This window comes from Notechis scutatus, chromosome 3 (genome assembly GCF_049901735.1).
Source record: "Notechis scutatus isolate UNSWTSFEM ecotype Mainland chromosome 3, rNotScu1.2, whole genome shotgun sequence".
NCBI lineage: Eukaryota > Metazoa > Chordata > Lepidosauria > Squamata > Elapidae > Notechis > Notechis scutatus.
Genome location: NC_142011.1, coordinates 120,950,849 through 120,968,685, shown reverse-complemented (window position 1 = coordinate 120,968,685; position 17,837 = coordinate 120,950,849). Strand labels below are relative to the sequence as shown.

At 40.3% G+C, this 17,837-nt stretch overlaps 1 protein-coding gene across 1 annotated transcript in view; it reads left to right on the top strand.

Moving 5' to 3' along the window:
- The first annotated feature begins 8,720 nt into the window (after positions 1–8,720).
- ADAMTS16 (ADAM metallopeptidase with thrombospondin type 1 motif 16) overlaps positions 8,721–17,837 on the top strand; it is a 79,553-nt gene continuing 70,436 nt past the window's right edge. The window contains exons 1-3 of the mRNA XM_026672512.2: positions 8,721–9,152; positions 9,454–9,541; positions 15,876–16,201. Of these exons, the coding sequence (XP_026528297.2) occupies positions 9,090–9,152; positions 9,454–9,541; positions 15,876–16,201 (477 nt within the window). The 5' untranslated portion in view covers positions 8,721–9,089. The remainder of the gene's footprint in view (positions 9,153–9,453; positions 9,542–15,875; positions 16,202–17,837) is intronic.

Below are 17,837 nucleotides of genomic sequence, written 5' to 3'. Positions count from 1 at the left end.
GTCGCACTGCCACTGACTGTTGTTGACCGTGACCGGCCTAGCCTTTTAGGCCTACAATGGTTCGAGCCGCTCGGGATCACTGTAGCCGGAGTTCACCGGGCCGAGAGCAACGATTGGGAGGAGGCCCTCGTGCAAGAATTCCGAGACGTCTTCGCGAGCGGACTAGGCAAGTACAAGGGGACCCCGATATCATTTAATTTGAATCCTGAGGTAGCACCCATCCGCCTTAAGCCGCATCGGGTTCCGTTCGCCCTGAAACCTAAAATCGACGAACAACTCGATAAACTAATAGCACAGGGCGTGCTGGAACCCACCGACCATGCCCGGTGGGAAACCCCAATAGTTACGCCTATCAAGCCTGATGGGTCACTGAGAATTTGCGGAGACTATCGGGCCACCCTTAACCACGCACTCCAGCAAAGTGCATATCCAGTGCCAGTAGTGCAGCACTTGCTCCATTCCTTGGGGGGCGGAAAAATTTTTCGCTAAATTAGATCTAGTGCAGGCATATCAGCAATTGCCTGTAGACCCTGCCACTGCCGAAGCGCAAACTATCGTCACCCATAGGGGTGTGTTCAAATGCAACTCCAGTTCGGGGTGAGCGTCGCTCCCGGGATCTTTCAAAGCTTAATGGAGAGACTGTTGCAAAAAATAAGAGGGGTCGTACCGTATTTCGACGATGTACTCATCGCCGCCCCTAACAGAGACATTCTAGAAAAACGACTCCGAATGGTCTTACAAAGGTTCCAAGACGCCGGCCTCAAGGTCAAAAGAAATAAATGCCACTTATGCACAGAAAGGGTAGAGTTTCTGGGATACCTCCTGGACAGCCAAGGGATCCATCCCACTGAGGACAAATTGAAGGCAATTAAGAGGGCCCCCACTCCCAGGAACAAGGCAGATCTTCAGGCGTTCCTTGGACTTATCAATTTCTATAACGTTTTTCTACCAAATAAAGCAACGGTAGCTGAACCACTGCATAGACTTTTAGACAAAAAAGCAACGTGGGTTTGGGGGCAACGGGAACAAAACACCTTCCAGCAAGTTAAAAAACTGCTAACTTCTGATTCTGTACTTATGCAGTACAACGAAACTCTGCCATTGACTATTACTTGCGACGCCTCGCCGTTTGGCGTTGGAGCAATCCTGGCCCACGTATTGCCAAACGGAGCAGAAGCTCCCGTCGCATTTTTCTCACGAACTCTAGCTAAAGCTGAAAGGAATTATAGTCAGCTGGATAAAGAAGCTTTAGCTATTGTGGCTGCAGTTAAAAGATTCCATGAATATGTGTATGGGCGTGCATTTACAATAATTACTGATCATAAACCACTATTGGGGATTATTGCGGGAAATAAACCAACCCCGTATATATTGTCCCCCAGAATGACTCGTTGGTCTGAATTCTTGGCGGCGTACAACTACACCTTGCAACACCGCCCAGGAAAAGCAATTCTCCACGCTGATGCATTAAGCAGAGCACCACTCCCAGAATCGGTTGAAGATCCAGCACCGACCATTACAACGCTACAAATTGAGGCCCTGCATGCGCCGCCATTGACTGCGAGGGACATTGCCCTCGAAACAAAACGAGATCCGGTTTTGCAACACATCCTTCGCTGGGTTGAGCGTGGTTGGCCAACAGAACAACTATCACCTGAATGGGCGCCTTTCAAAGGCCGCCAAACCGAACTGTTTTCCCAAAAGGGCTGCATCTTGTGGGGAGATAGAGTTATAATTCCGAACAAACTGCAATGAACTGTGTTAGCGGTATTACACGACGGACATCCGGGCATAGTGCGGATGAAAGCACTCGCATGAAGCTATGCCTGGTGGCCGGGAATCGACAAGAAAATCGAGGCCTGGGTCGCTACTTGTCAACGTTGCCAAGATGTCAGTAATGCCCCACCTAAAGCAAGCCCAACCGAATGGGAAACCCCAAGGGGACCGTGGTCCCGTATTCACATTGACTTTGCGGGGCCTACAAGGGGACACACCTTCCTTATTACAGTCGACGCCTACTCGAATTGGCTCGAGATCCATCGGATGAATACAACTACAACGGACTCAGTTATCAGCAGATTAAATAGACTATTTACCACACATGGGTTCCCGGACGTTTTGGTCTCGGACAATGGCCCGCAGTTCACTGCATTACACTTTGAACAGTATCTTGCTGATCGGGGCATCCGCCATGCGCTGACCTCGCCCGCGCACCCTGCGGCAAACGGACGTGCAGAACGCATGGTACAGTTTGTAAAAAGACCCTCCACAAAATGGAATTCGGCGACATCGATGAAAAAATCAATCGAATTTTATTGTTGCAGCATATTACGCCCCACAGCGTCACCAACAAAACGCCCGCCGAACTTCTCATGGGGCGGAAACTACGATCGCACCTTGACCGGCTCCACCCCGCATACGCACCCGAAAAGCCTTTCGGCTCCAGCAGCAAATGCCGGGAATTTAAGGTAGGCGATTTAACCTTTGCAAAAAACTTTTCCGGCGACCCTTTGTGGATACCCGCAACCGTCACCCACCTCACAGGGCCCAGATCTTACCGCCTACTAACAGAAGATGGGAGGGTGTGGAAACGCCACATAGACCAGCTCCGTTTGAGATTGCCACCCAGCGGCCATGGATCCCCGGGTTCCCAAACTGAGGGGGGAGGAAATATCGAGGAAATTGACTTCGATATGACGGATTGCAGACCAACGGATACCTTTCGGCCCAGGGAAGGACCGGCAAATGAAACGGGGAGGGAGTTGATTTCTCCAGGGGACTTGAACTTGGGGGAATCCGAACTGCAAAACCCCGAAGAACCATTAGTTAGTAGAAACAACCTCAACGAAAGCAGCACGGAAGCACCGTGCAGCGAAACGGATCAAAATAGAGACTATCCAAACGCTCCACCGGAACCGGACTTTGGGCAAAACCCGGTGGAGCCACGGAAATCATCTAGACAGACCAAACGGCCTGTCTACCTTGAGGATTTTGTTACAGCTCCCTTCAAACGGAGCCCAAGGGGGAGGAGTGTTATGAATCAATAAAAGTAACTAGCATAAAATGCAAAGTAGGGTTTGAAGGCCTACACACCTGATTGGTCCTCAAACAACAAACAGGGATTGGTCAGGATGAGGCCACTCCTTATTGGTTATTATTTGAACTTATCACAAAGGTTATTGGTTAATAGGGTAGCAGCCAACCCTATAAAAGGGTTACTGCTGCCCATAGAGTTGCTCTGTTCTATTCCTATTCCTGTTATTATTAAAGAGTTGAAGTCACTGGTCAGATGTCTGGTCTCCTTATTCTTCGAACTTAACATAAGGGGTCTAATTTTGTTCAATCCAAATATGGTAGCTCAGGCAAGCTTTTCCCTATCACAGCCATTCTGAAAGAGATCTCAACATTCCAAGTGTCCCTTCTGACTCCCTTCAAAATTGCTTAATGCTTTTTTTATTATAATTATTGTTACATTTCTTTAACAATACAAATAATAAAAATTAATACAAAAAGGGTACATATCATTTTAATCATACAAAAGTCATTTTAAAAAATAGGAAAAAGCCAAACAGTAAAAACTTTTAAATGAGAATAAAATGGATAAACAGACATAAAAAAGAAGAAACAATAAAAGAAACAAATAATGCTGGAGAAAAAGGGATGGATGAATGGAGGGAGGAAGGGAGGGAATTCTGTATAATAGAGAAAAGTCAGCCATCATTCAAAACCTAAGAGAACAGCCAAGTTCTCAACTATTTTCTGAACATCATCAGGACAAGAACTATATCCTTGAAGAGGATGTTGTTCTAGTGGGCAGTTGCTGTAATAGAAAAGGCACATTTTCTTCATTCCCACAATTACACTGCTTCATCTAAGAGCCTGATTAAACCTGAAGGGATCCATTGATATATCCAAAGTGTTTCATTGACATTCAGATTCGGGGAATCTAATTTAACACTACATTAATATTTTAAATTTTGCATTCCTCCCAAGAATACTGCTGTAATCATAACTAACCATAAAAGAATTATCAATAGAAATAACCAAGGCATATCATTAATGTCCCTTCAGATTTTTACAACTCCAGCATAGGAAAGATTCAGGCATTTTTGAATATCTGTTTTAAAAATGCAATATACTCAAACAAGTATAACCTAATTTTTAAATCCCCAAAAATGTAATTAAAGTTCCTTAAAATTTGAGAACATTGCCATTGTTTATATAGACTACAACAATTTGCTGTTCCAAATTCCTTGCACGTTATCCAGACAGAAAGATAGATAATACTGAATTGTAAATTTAACTCCTACAAAAACTGTTTGTAATATATTCAAAGGTACCAGAGTTTCAGATTCTGCAATAGCATTTGAGACAAACAAATATTTTATCTGATAAATATTTTTATGCAGCTATTTGAGGAAAATTGTATTCTTTTTAATATTTTTCAAAATTTTCATTGTCTCAGTACTTAAGATTTTCACTTCATGTTATATTTTTGTTTTTTTCAATAAACAAGATAGATGTAAAATAGAGGTAAAGTAAAAGTTATTTACTTCTATTTTAAAATTATTTCAGTGTGCCATTTTCTCATAATAATCAATATCAAATTTTAATTTGTTTTCCAATAAAGCCCAAATATGTCAAACTGCCTAAGGGCTGGAAGATCTCTGGATTTCTTGTTAAATATTGGAACCAAGCACTTGCCAGCATTTCAAGACTGTCAAATGTAATTCTCAGGTTAGTCCCACAGTAGTATTAAAAATCAAGAAACTCACATCTTATCAATAGCTTAACAATTTACTTAAAATGTTTAAGGGAAACCAATGTAGGAACTATTCTCAAAATAATATATTAATTTTGAAGTCATATTCATTTTCATCACAAACTCATGGTTCTTTCATCCATCAAGTAGACCCCTTTATTAGGGTAATACAGTTTGAAATATTAATTTTCACTAAACATTTGCTTTCTGAATATCACTAGCTTTCGTTAGTCTTATTAAATTTGCCAAACTCTCCATCCTCAAATTAAGTATTAAAGATCCTCCTTGGTGCAAATTTCAGTTGAAGAGTTGTCATGTAAGCCAAGGAAGGATAATGTTTTTCTGGTCTTTATTTGTTTTCCAATCTTAGAGTTTGTTTGTTTATTTAGTTAAAACATTTATATAACCACCCATCTTCTAACCAACTCTGGGTGGCTCCCTATCAGTTAGATGTTACATGAGCATTTGGATTACTTTGGTTTGCATCTTCTGTTCTCTCCACTGAAGGCATAGAGAATATAAATTTTTCTGTAGCTGTAAGCATATGTAGGAGTTTAATGCTTTATTGTGAGTTTAGGGAAGAAAGTCTCCTGAGAAGCAGTTATAATGCTGACTCAACTGTATGGTCTGTACAGTTCCCAGCTCCCTCTTCTGGGTGAGTTCTCACTCCTACAAGAAGCCAAATACCATGTAATTTGTCACAGTACTGAAAACTATGTCATGCATTACAGCATGCCAATATTTTTTCTTCTCATGTTTTTGATTTAGTCAAGCTAGCAAACAAGGAGTTTCATTAGTACATAGCAAGTTAGCACCAAGGATTATCCTATATCTAAATGTTTTTTTACTATTGTCTAGAGAAGTAATAGGTAGATGAACAAAGAATTGTTTTAAAACCTCAAAAACCTTTTTTTAAAAGAAAAATAAAGCAGGAGGCAAAAATGACCCAAAGAGATACTGCTATTCACTGCAGCAATGTAGCAGATCTTATACTGATTCTTTAATGTGCATTTGGAAATAGGCCTCACTCAAGGTTTTGAAGTGGGATAGTTGGAAAAGCTAGACACAATCCATTTTCCGCTGCCATTATAATAAATTCTTAAATCTAGCTCATACTAAATCAGACCAACCCCCATATCCCATTGCAAAGCCTTTCCAATTAGTTTAATGCATTTATATAATTTATTATATAATTTCTCCTTCTTGTCCCAATGCACTGTAAGTACTGTGTATGGGAAAGGTACTCTCCAAATCTGGAGACTTCAGACTTACAGAAGATCCTGCATGGCCATTTATAGAGAATAAACTGGGATGAAGACAGAAATATTGTTGTCAATAATTCCCAGTGTCTGGTTATAGGAAGAAGGATAAATTCACAGAAAAATTCTTTGTTATTTTGCTACACTAGTCCACAACTTCTAGTTGCCACAGTTTGCATGCAGTGAAGGATTTTTACATTCTCTGTCAAAGAATCAGCAATTATTTCAAATAAGTGTGTGTTGAAATAATTTTGATATATAGAGACACCTATAACTTCAGGCCATTTTTAGAACTGCCTTTTCAAATAAATAAAGAAGTACCAATGGTCAGAAAGAGTGGTAACACTTAACAAATCTTTGCTGATCTTGAAAATGACTTGTCCACATGTGCCCTCACTGTGGCACAAACGTGTGTTGCTAACCATTCTTTAAGGACATGATGATCATGATGTAGTCCTTGTCTCATATCCAGCCCACAGATGAGCTCCCTGCCTAATTCTATACGAAGCTGATCAAATGTCAAAGTGGCATTTTCTATCCAGACACATGCTTTGCTGTATGCTCACTTTTCAGTGCTTTGGTGGTGTCCATGGTGATGATGCAGTCAGGCACTAGGGTCTGCCCAGTTTCTGTGGCTGCTTTCAACTCAGCATAGACACTCACATTTTTCAGGCCCAGCCTGTGGGGTTTAATCTTTGGAGAGAAAGAATAAGGCCCTGTGCAAAATCATCTCTTCACATTTGTTAAATGCTTCTGTCAAACTGCTTACTGGTTATAGACTGCACATAGGAACAATACAAATCTTCCCACTTTTCAAAATCATTTTTTTTTTTTTTTTGTAAACTGAGTGTTGCTGCTGAATGCTATTCTGGCAGCAGAAGTGGTGGAAAAGACAAATTTCAAAGATGGAGCTAGGGGAGATGGCAGAAGTAGCAGGAAGTCTACCTTCTGGTGCCTATTAAGAGTCCACTGATCAGCCATGTTTGAGAGAATGAGCAAGAACAAGTCAATGAGAAGTGTGTAAGAGAACAATCAAGACAGACTAAGTAGGAAACCAAGACCAAGAGGGAAAGAGATAGCAAGCCAGAGAAGCAATCTGCAGATGATCTAGAGCAGTGATCCCCAACCTTTTTTATGCCGCGGCCCGGTACTGGCATCAGCTGGGCGCCGCGGCCCGGTACCAGCACCAGGTGGGCGCCGCCATCTTTTTGATGAAAAAGTGCTTCCGGTGACCTCACCGGAAGCACTTTTTCATCAAAAGATGCGGCGCCATGCTTGGTGAGCTTTTCCGGGTAGAAATGGCCTTCTACCCGGAAAAGCTCACCGAAGCGCATGCGCCCCATCTTTTTCATGAAAAGTGCTTCCAGTGAGCTTTCTACCGGAAAAGCTCACCGGAAGCACTTTTTCGTCAAAAAGATGGCGGTGCCCAGCAACCAGCGGCCCGGTAGGAGTTGTTCCGCGGACCGGTACCGGTCCCCGGACCGGTGGTTGGGGACCCCTGATCTAGAGGATGAATGTTTGCTGTAGTTCTTGATCTGTGGATGAATGGAGGCTTCCTGGAAAAACAGAAAAGACCCATGAGTCTAAACTTCTGTAAAACTCAACTTTTACACCAGTATCTCTACATGTTAGGTAGGAAGACTGACAGATCTTTATCCTACAGGTGGGAAATCCAGCAAATGATTTTCTTATTGGCCCACATGGAAGTTGCAGCACTGTACTTCCTTGTTTCTGAGGGAGCAGTGGCTTCTAGGATGTGGAGTGTTGTGATGCCCCTTTGAACATGCATGCAACATCAGTACATATACAGAAAGGCTGGTGCCTGCATCATGATGCCACTTCGGCCATCTTACTCATTTTCACGCCTACACCAATGTCACTGTCAAGGAAATTAGTATTTAGCTGTCAGGACAGAGCAAATTACACTGGCATGTTTTAGTGGCCCTTTACAGATGGGAAGAAAGAACATTAAAATGGCTGCCAGAACGAGATCCTACCTGAATTCACCAGGAAGAAACTATGCTCAATTATTGACAATAATGAAACTTTTTTGCTGTCAGTGATTGGGACTTTACCTTATCAACAGATCAAGATGAGATTTTGAAACGTTTCAAGAGATTGAAGTTCTTCCGAGCACTTCTTCTCAATTAAAACGAAGTGCAAGGATCTCCCTTCAGAAGGAAAAGAATGACTTCACCCTTTCTTCTGCGCTAGTTTTATTAGCACTTTTCACCAGGGGAATTTTTAAAAAGCGCATTTCCTCCCAGAAGTCCATAGCCCATATACATTTGCATTCAGGAATGGTAGAGTTGAAATGTATGGCTCTGGCACCTTTTGAGGGGGGAGCGCGTCAGGTGTATATACTCGTCCTTTCTGAAGGATAGAAGACGTCTGCCCTCTGCACCTGCTCGAAAGCACTTGCAGGGCTGAAGAGTGTGGCGAGCCCCCGGGGTCCCGAAACTCCTCTCTCGTCCGCTTTGCCCCTACCTGCCCGCCTCTTTGGCTCAGCAGGACAAAGGCGAGGGAGCCGGACGGCGGGACCCAAGCCCCGCCCACCTCCCACCTCTCCATCCGAGCCCGCCGCTTCTCCGCCGCCGCCGCTGCAGGTGCGGGAGGGGCGGGGCCGAAGTGACTGTCATTCAGCGGGAGCCCGGGGGGGGGCGTGTTACCCTCACCCGTGCGGCAAGCGGGAGGTCCTCGCAGAAGCTCCCATGGGGCGACGGGCTGGAGCGATACACCTGGCGCGCCAAGGAGCCTCCAACCCTTCCACGCCCGCTGCCGTCACCGTCACCACCACCAGCAGCAGCAGCAGCAGCCCCGCCACTTTGGGTCAGGCACTTTTTAACAGCCGCTGGGCGTTCTCCTCGCCGCGGCGCCTTCGCCGAAACCGGAGAGGGATCTGTTCATTCCTGTCATAAAGTCGCTTTAGGCTGCCTCTCTGCACAGCTCCCCCTCGCAGATGCAGGTCTTTGCCACCCTGGAAGAGGGCTCCATTTCCCTTTCCAAACCAGGAGGCAGCCTCCCTCCGTCGGCTTCATCCCACAGCTTCCAATTCATCACTTCTCCGGATGATGCCTTCAAACGGCTTAGCGGGGCTGTGGTTTTGGCTTTTCTTTGAAATACAGGTTAAGGTACGTTCGCCCAGCCTCAGACAGAGCAACTAAGCGGAAGCATTTTTCTCACCCTACCCGACCCGGTTCCCCTTACCGCCGCATTAATGACGTCAACGCGAATAGCTCGGGGATGTTCTCTCAAACAATGTTTAAAAAGTTTCCCCCCCCCTTTTTTTTTGCTTGTTTGTAAAATGTGACTGCATTCCCTGAGCCTTTGCAAAATATCGAGGGTGGGGGGAAAGATTGTTGGTCTCTGCCTCTCTTTCAAAGGTGCTTGGTTTCTTGCATTATTATTATTTTTATTATTATTATTTCATAGGGATGTGTGGGTCAAACAGCTGAAGGAAGCCAACCTCTCCTGCTTTCCTCTTTGCATTCAGAGTTGCTGCACTTCACAGATAATAGTGGTAAGTTAACAGAACTTGGTATATTTGTCAGGGCACCTGAATTTTACTAATTTCCTAACTGCTCAAGTTATGTAACCAAGAATAGCATTTCAGTGAATAATACCTGAAAATAGCCTTTTTGACTTTACAATCTTTTGCAAATGCACCAACTTTTCACTGATAGCATCCATCTCCAGATATCACAGTGCATGTTTACTTGGAAGTGAATGCCATAATGTTTAGTAGTGTAAGGACTGCAATTTTAATGTGCTGTACTATTTTGTATGAACTTTGAGAGAAGTTAACTGAGATTTTGTACATTAATATGATCTTATGAGCACTCCAAAAGCTCCTGTTTCAGAGGTAGGAGAACTGTAAAACTGGGGTTGTTTACATTGTTTAATCATAAGCATGTTTAGAAATATATTCCACTGTAATCACTGAGGGAAGTACACTTTCTTGGAATTTAGCCCCACCAAAATAATGGGACTAGCTGTCAATTAAACTTGCATAACGTTGGCTGTATCATTCTGTGGGGATTCAAATAATAATAAGCTAAACATTTAAAGCATAAACAATTAACCTGTTAAATCTAATTTATCCAGTTGTAAACCCACATGGGAGTAAATGATATTGAATTTTGAGAGACTAATTCCAAACAAAATGCTTATAAGTAGGCTATTAAGAAATCTTGCTGCTTTTTATAGGTGCCAAGTTCTGTGTTTTATTAGTAAGACTGAATTATTGAATTTATCTGCTGATACTTGGCATGGTAATAATTGTGAAATGTGTGCTATATTTGATGTGTTTCATTACTCTGTGTCAAAGGATTGGACTTGACTTTCTTAAATTAAACTGATATATTTGTTACTGGCTTTCTTCCAGTCTAGAATTGCTGCCCTGCAACTTAAAACCTAACAATAATAACTTAATGGATGAGGAAATAACACCCACACACATTCAAGCTAATGAATAACTGTTGCTCTCAGTGAGGTCTTATCACATAGCAATAGGAACTTAATAAAGATTAAAGCCAATCAGTGGTTTGCTTTGTTTGCCTTGCAAATATTTCAGAATAAGTGAGCAACTGTCCTGTGTGAGAACACAAACATGCACCCTTTTCTCACAACCGGGATAGCAGGTAGTCCAACTTTTATTAAAATCATAAAACAAGCAAGCAAATAAAACCCAACAATAAAACCATCTCAATGATAACAGTAAATACCAAATATTAATATTTTTGTATACTTAGTGGATATTAATATTAATGAATAGTAATATTTTGGCTACTCATCTATCCACTTTAAGTGCCAAAAAAGATTGATCCAGTGAGTGAACATACTTCCAAAGAGGAGACCAATGCTTGGCCCCTCTTCTACTGAATATGCAGGAGAAGATCTGTGTCTTCCTTCTCTGGTGTAAAAAGTGTTGGAATGTTGTGTCTTCCTCTAGCATTTTTAGAGTAGACAGACAAGAATGGAATCTCCTTCTTCCCTGACTGGCGTAAATACCTAAAGCATTTATCTGTTGATGGTACATAATATCTCTAACGTTATCTGACTGTATTTTTATAGTGACCTACTCAGTTATAGTGAAGTCCTCAATTAAAGGCAACACACAGTATAAAGTATGCATTACATCTGACAATGAAACAATGCTTTAAAAAATATCACCCAATCTGTGAATTATGTTTGCCAGTTTGTGGACTGTCAATAAAGAAGGAGCAAGCAAGTCTCCAGAGGCAAGGAGTTCAAGAGTGTGAGGCTAACCACAGAGAGGATTACTTTGGGGCCCATGTGTCTTACCCCTCTTGAACCCTATTCATGCAGGGATGGAAGCCACAGCAGCCCCTCCCTGCTTCAAGGATGACCTCATCCAGAGCTAACAATGGAATTGTTGTGAACTGGGGTGCCTCTGGATCAACAGTTACAACATCTTTTGAGATTTGGTCAGAGCTTATTTCTACCCATCCAGGTCCTTACAATTCTAGACAGAGTTAAGCTGTCACAATTACTAGAACCTGGCTTGAGGAGATGATGCACAAACAAGGATTATCAGCAAACAATAATTCCTCAACCAGAGCTGGTGGAAGAGCTTCCCCAACAGTTCCATGTGGATATTGAAATGTAGTAGGAAGCATACCAAGCCTGTAATACCCACATTAGAACACTCATTGGTTCAGCTGCTTTCCCCTTCAAATGGAACCACCACAAGGTAGCATCTCCAACACCAGTAGGCAATCCAGCAAGATAGCATGATCAATGATAACAACAGCCACTGAGGGATCTAACAGGGTCAAATGGGTCGTTCTCACACCATCGAGATCCTGGTATACTTTATTTATTTGCTTTGCTTTGCTTTGGTATCTATCCTGCCTTTATTGTTGTTGATAATAAGTAAAGGCAGCAAACATACCTAATATTATTTCCTCCTCTTGTTTTCCCACAACAACAATCCTGTGAGGTGGGTTGGGCTGAGAGTATGTGACTGTATCCACAAGAGTAACCAATACTGTTTCTGTCCTGATCTGAAACCTGGCAAAATCCCAAATAAATCATTTTCATCTAGAGTCTTCTGTAATTAGGGCACTGCAACTTTTTCAGCAACATTCACCAAAGGGGGGATTGGAAACCACATATATCGAGGTATGGCTTCTTTGAGAACACACTTTTTTCAAGGCTGATGACATCACACCCTCCTCCCTCTTCCCCCTGCAAAAAAATGGTCTCTTGAATTCTGGCATGCATGCCTTCCAGATGCCTGAAGAGCCAGGAGGATGTGGGTCTAAATACATGTTGATTCATGCTGCAGATTCCTATCCACTTCTCAGCCTCCACAAACTCAAATGAGTCCTATGAGACAGTGGAAGACATTGCCCCATGATTCATATTAGATTCTGTCCTTATTACCATTTAATTGCCAATGAATATGAGTGATCCTCTCTTCAGAAAACCTTGTATTCATTTCAATTCATTCATTAATTTCATTCATTCATTGCCTTCAAGACAGTTACCAATGGCAAACCACCCAATTGGGTTAATCCCAGGCACTCTTGTCCTTCTGTTTTGGAAACCACCAAATATCTTATCCTTCTTTATTAAACTACCTCAGTGCCTACTAGTGTTACGGTAGGTATAAATTCCCCTACCAGATACATCTATCTGGGCAGATGGTACATAAACACATACTGAGGACATCAGTCTTAAAAATATAGAACAGGAGGGAATATCAGAACTATGAATCATGGCACTAATATGTTACATCAACGTAGCAAAAATTGGCGTTCTGCTAAGGATCCCTAATGTGAAAAGTCTCCAAGAGGGAAATGTCTCTTTTTCTTGGCTATCTATCTGTTCTGCCTTTGTGTTAAATATAAAACAGGGTTTCACAACAACTTTAAGAGGTGGGATTTTAATTCCCAGAATTCCCCAGCCTGGATTGGGAATAGAAATGCACTCATCTTAAAGTTGCTGAGATTGAGAAATTCATAACTGATGATAAAAGGATAATGTCTTCTGCATCTTTACTCTTCCTGTGTGCTTGACATGAAAAGCAAGTAAGCTGGTAAAAGAGGCAGGAATACTTGATTTCTTGCCTGAAAAAAAAGAATGTTAGTTTGACACTTCTTTATAAGAGTTTCTGGGGGGAAAAGGATGAAGTCCCTGATAAGAGGAAGAGGCAGACCAGTGAAAAAAAGTTTGCAGTCCTTCGGATGATAATTTACTAGGGTGTATTAAAGGAAAATACAGTATATACAAATGGAGAAGAAATGAACAGTAGAGGATGCAAAGTGTGAATTTGGTTACTATAAAAGGAAAAATATTGCCATAGGTGTCATTGTCATATTATAGACCATTCAACCAAACAGAGGAAATAGAAGAACTTTTTGCTAATCAGTTAAGGTGTGCAGGAGGTGTTCACTACAATAGCAATGGAGGTCTTTAACAATTCTGACATCAACTGGGAGGAAAAATCCGCACGTAGTTGTAGATCAAACTGATTCCTGATAAATCTACTAAAGAACTTTGCCTACCAAAAAATAAAGAATGGAACTAGAAGATTGGTTGTACTGGACTTAATTCTCACTAAAAGAGATGAAATGAAAGAAGGGGTTGAAGTTATGGGAACTTTAGGAGAAGTGACTATGTGTTATTGGAATTCAACATAATGTAGGAACAAGCAATAGAACAAAATCAAACTAGTATCTTAAACTTGTGTTGATTTCAACAAACTTAGAGAGAGCTTGGGCAGGATTCCATGGATGGAAATATTTAAGGGAGAAACAACTCAAGAAGCTTGGGAAACTCTGAAAAATGAGACTATAGTCTAGGACAATCCCGTTGAAAAAGAATCATTGATCCCAGAAGAAACCAGAATGGCTACATAAAGAACTCTCTGATAAACTGAAAAACAAAAAGGAGAGGTATAAAAAGAAGAGAGACATGTAATTAAGACAGAATATCATCCTATAGCCCAAATCTACAAAGATAAAGTCAGAAACACTAAGGATCAGAATGAATTAAGATTTGTAACAAATGTCAAAAAATGATTTTTTAAAAAGTTTCTTTCAGTGTAAAAAAAACAAGAAAAAGATCAGAGAAATGATTAGTTCAATAATGGGAGAAGATGGCAAGGAGTGACAGACAGCAGGGAGAAAATGGAACTGCTTAATTCATTCTTTGCGAAGAGAATGGACGTGCTCCTGTCTGCAGTGATATCTACTTCTCCTGCCTCAGTACACCCCAAAATATTGGCACAAGCAAATTGTTTCATGATCTGGATCTTACCCACACATCCTCCTTGGGACATTTAATAACAGCCAAATGCACCCTCCCGAACTGTTTTGAAAAAGGACACGAACATGATTGAATTAGCAACAACATACATATGTACTGAGATGTAAGCCATGTGGAATTTATTGGGACAACCTCTAACATAATATTGCCTAAACATAAATGTGCATACTATTTCTTCTATTATCAATGTTGTTCAGAGCGAGATCTTGGCCATTTTCGTCTGACATTTTTTGGGTTACAGCAATGTACTGATTGGTCAAGTTGTATTTCAATGAATAGAAGCTGAAATTACTTCAAATACCAAAATAATCTATCAGGAGTAGCATTGTCTATTTAGTAAATGATCACTTGGGAAACTTATTTGCACTCACTTTATTCACTTCTATCTTTGGATCAAGAGGCATTTGACTAGTCAATAAATTGCTTTCAATTACTAAATCATGATTAAACTGGGAACAAGTTTGGACTTACGTTCTCTTCCACCTTTCCACCATCATTCTGTGATTCTGTGACTTTTGTTGAACCATACAAGATTTTTTTTTTCATGTTCTTTCATATAACATGCAATATACAATCAGTACAACATAAGGTAGAAAATGTTTCATCCTTTATGCAGGATTTTTTTCAATTTTTCATCCAAAATGTTCATTCCATTCTGCCAAAAATGGCTCAACTGCAGGTAATTGCCTATTTTCTGGATTATAACCTTTGGTTGCACATCTAAGTGAATCTCAACAAAAGTTTAATGAAATCTTTTTGCCTTTGAATTTTGAACCTACAATTTGCAAAGAATCTTGTTATCTCTAGATCTTCATTTGAATATTAGCAAGATAGCACACCTGTTAAGTTCAAACAGCCCCTTTAGAAAATCAGAATATAATTCTGGGAGTTCAGAATTAGAATTATCTCTGTATGAAATGAAATGAAATGAAATGAAATGAAATGAAATGAAATGAAATGAAATGAATAAGTAGTGAACCTGAAAATACCCATTTGCACTTAATGAAAAATATTTTTAATATATCACACACTTCTTTTGAAACCCAAGATAGTATATGAATGATTTTTAGTATCTCCTACAGTAGTTTAGAATTGAAGTTTTTCAATATAAGTAATATAACACAAGATCCTATTGCCTGTAAATATATACACTAAAGGTATATATTAATTAATATATAACATTATTTAAACCAATTGGTTGTGGTTTAATATTTTTGTCCACTATATTTCAATATAGGGTACATTCCAAATGAACATTTTCTTGAAAATCTGCATTGCTGGTTGCAGCTGAATGATGGAGCTGCATGAAGCTCTCGGTTGGCCTCATAGCCTTAAGCAAGTCACTCTTTCATCTTTAGCCCTTACATCTATTATCACTGTCTTCTCATGGATATATCTTCTCATGGATATATCAATGATAGTTATCTGGAGTTTTAATTTAGTTTTAATTTAGTTGAGGAGCTAGGTTGCAGATTGAATTATATTTGTAGATGCTCAAATTGTGCCTGCATTTTGGGCCTGCCATTTGCAATCTGATGCTATGCCTTGACTTATTACAGAATATGACATTGTGACAGCATATGAAGTAGACCAAAATGGAGATTATATAAGCCATGCAATTGCACACCATGAAAGAAGGAAGCGATCAACTTCAGGGAGCTCAACTGATTCGTTACATCTCCATCTCCAAGGATTTGGCCATGACTTCCAACTTGATCTTAAGACCTCCAATTTTCTTATGGCACCTGGATTTACAGTACAAACTCTTGGCAAGGGGAGAACCAAGACAGTACAGACATTCCCATCTGAAGACTTTTGTTTTTATCAAGGCATTTTGCGATTGCACAAAAACTCTACTGTAGCACTTTCAACATGTGGAGGCTTGGTAAGTAGAGATGTGACAAATGCTACAATTTAAGTTATGTGGAAGTCAAATTGGAAAGAAAATGTTCTATATGGGTAAAATATTTGTGAGCATTTCAATAGCAAATCATACACATAATCATTTGTGATAAATTAAGAACTCTGCTGTCTTGGGTATGCATCTGACTGGACAAAGAAGGATTTGAATCATGAAATAGAATAGAGTAATATTGAATAGATCTTCCTTTTACCAAAAATAGTAATGAATCCTCCATGAAACTCTGCAATTCAGAGTTGGAAACTAGACTGGATCCACTTAGATAAGCTCACCATCATCCCACCCAAAAAGTTAAAAAACAAACAAACCAAGAATTGTAGTAGCAATTGAAAATTAACCCTGTTTAAAAAGTCATGTTTCAAGCCTTCATTTAGGTAGGGCTTTTCTTTTTGTATTCTTGCCCACAGGTGGACTGTTAGCAGGTAGACTCTTTGGTGCCCACTTTTGAGCAAGCTGGCTCTCATTTCCATTGTATCTATGTTTTGGCAATAATCAGATTGGTTCATTCATTGCTTTTTACTGACTGTGAGAACTAGCTCACAACAGCTCTGACTTCCTGTGAAGAATGATCCTTTTTGGTAACCATGTTGTTCAATGGTGACTCACATCAGAACATACTTTCATTCACTCATTCATTCACAACACCTTATGTGGGAAGGAGAACAAAGATCTTGGAGACTGAAAGAAGTACTCAGTTTTATCAGTCATTCCATCTTATTGTTACCCAGTCTCCCATCCTGAGCCCTTTTGTGTTGCTAGCCATCTGATGTGACTTATTTGTTTTATGAAAAAGACAAGTGAGTTAAGTTCCAATTCTAGCTTTACTAAGGAACCATGAATTTCAGATAATTTCTCATAAAAATATTTGACCACCCAGAAAACTTATAAATAAACAGAAATGTTCTGTAAACAGTCTAGTTTTCATAACTTCTTATGAGACCAGCCCTGGAGATTTTATTCCTCCAATTAAAGTGTGCATGTGACCTACTTGTATTTGAGCTATGCACATATACTCTTACACTTGCCAGAATCCATGCTCCCAAAAAAGACACCACCAGTACAAAATATTAAATTACTATAAATTGTACTAATCACTGTCAGTTAAGATTAATTGTTTGTAAAATATAGCATTCCATTTATAAAATTAATTTATCCCCATATTCATATCTACAACCATTCATTCACAGAAAAGCTATCCTGTCAACTGCAAGTATTTATATTCTCAGAGGGACTGTAGAAATGAGAGTTCAGGAAAGCAAACAAATCTACACATGCTTACTCTTTGTTAAGTTATATTGGCTATTCCCATTTAAATATGGAAAGAGTTCTGCTATAGTGGCTGCCAATCTCTTTAAGCTAGTGAAAACTGGGAAAGAAATCAGGTTTTATTTTTTTTACAGTTTGCCCCCATCCCCAAAAAAGTAAGTTCAAAAGAGGCATTGTGGTGGGCTTTCCCAATGCTGGATTATGAGCAGTTTAATTTTAATTTTTTCAGTTCCTACTCTGTATCATGTCTTGAGTTAGAGGAGAATATCTCTAGCATAACCTGGGCCAGATATGGGCCACTATTTACATTTGGTTAGTCGTAGCAATTACTTAG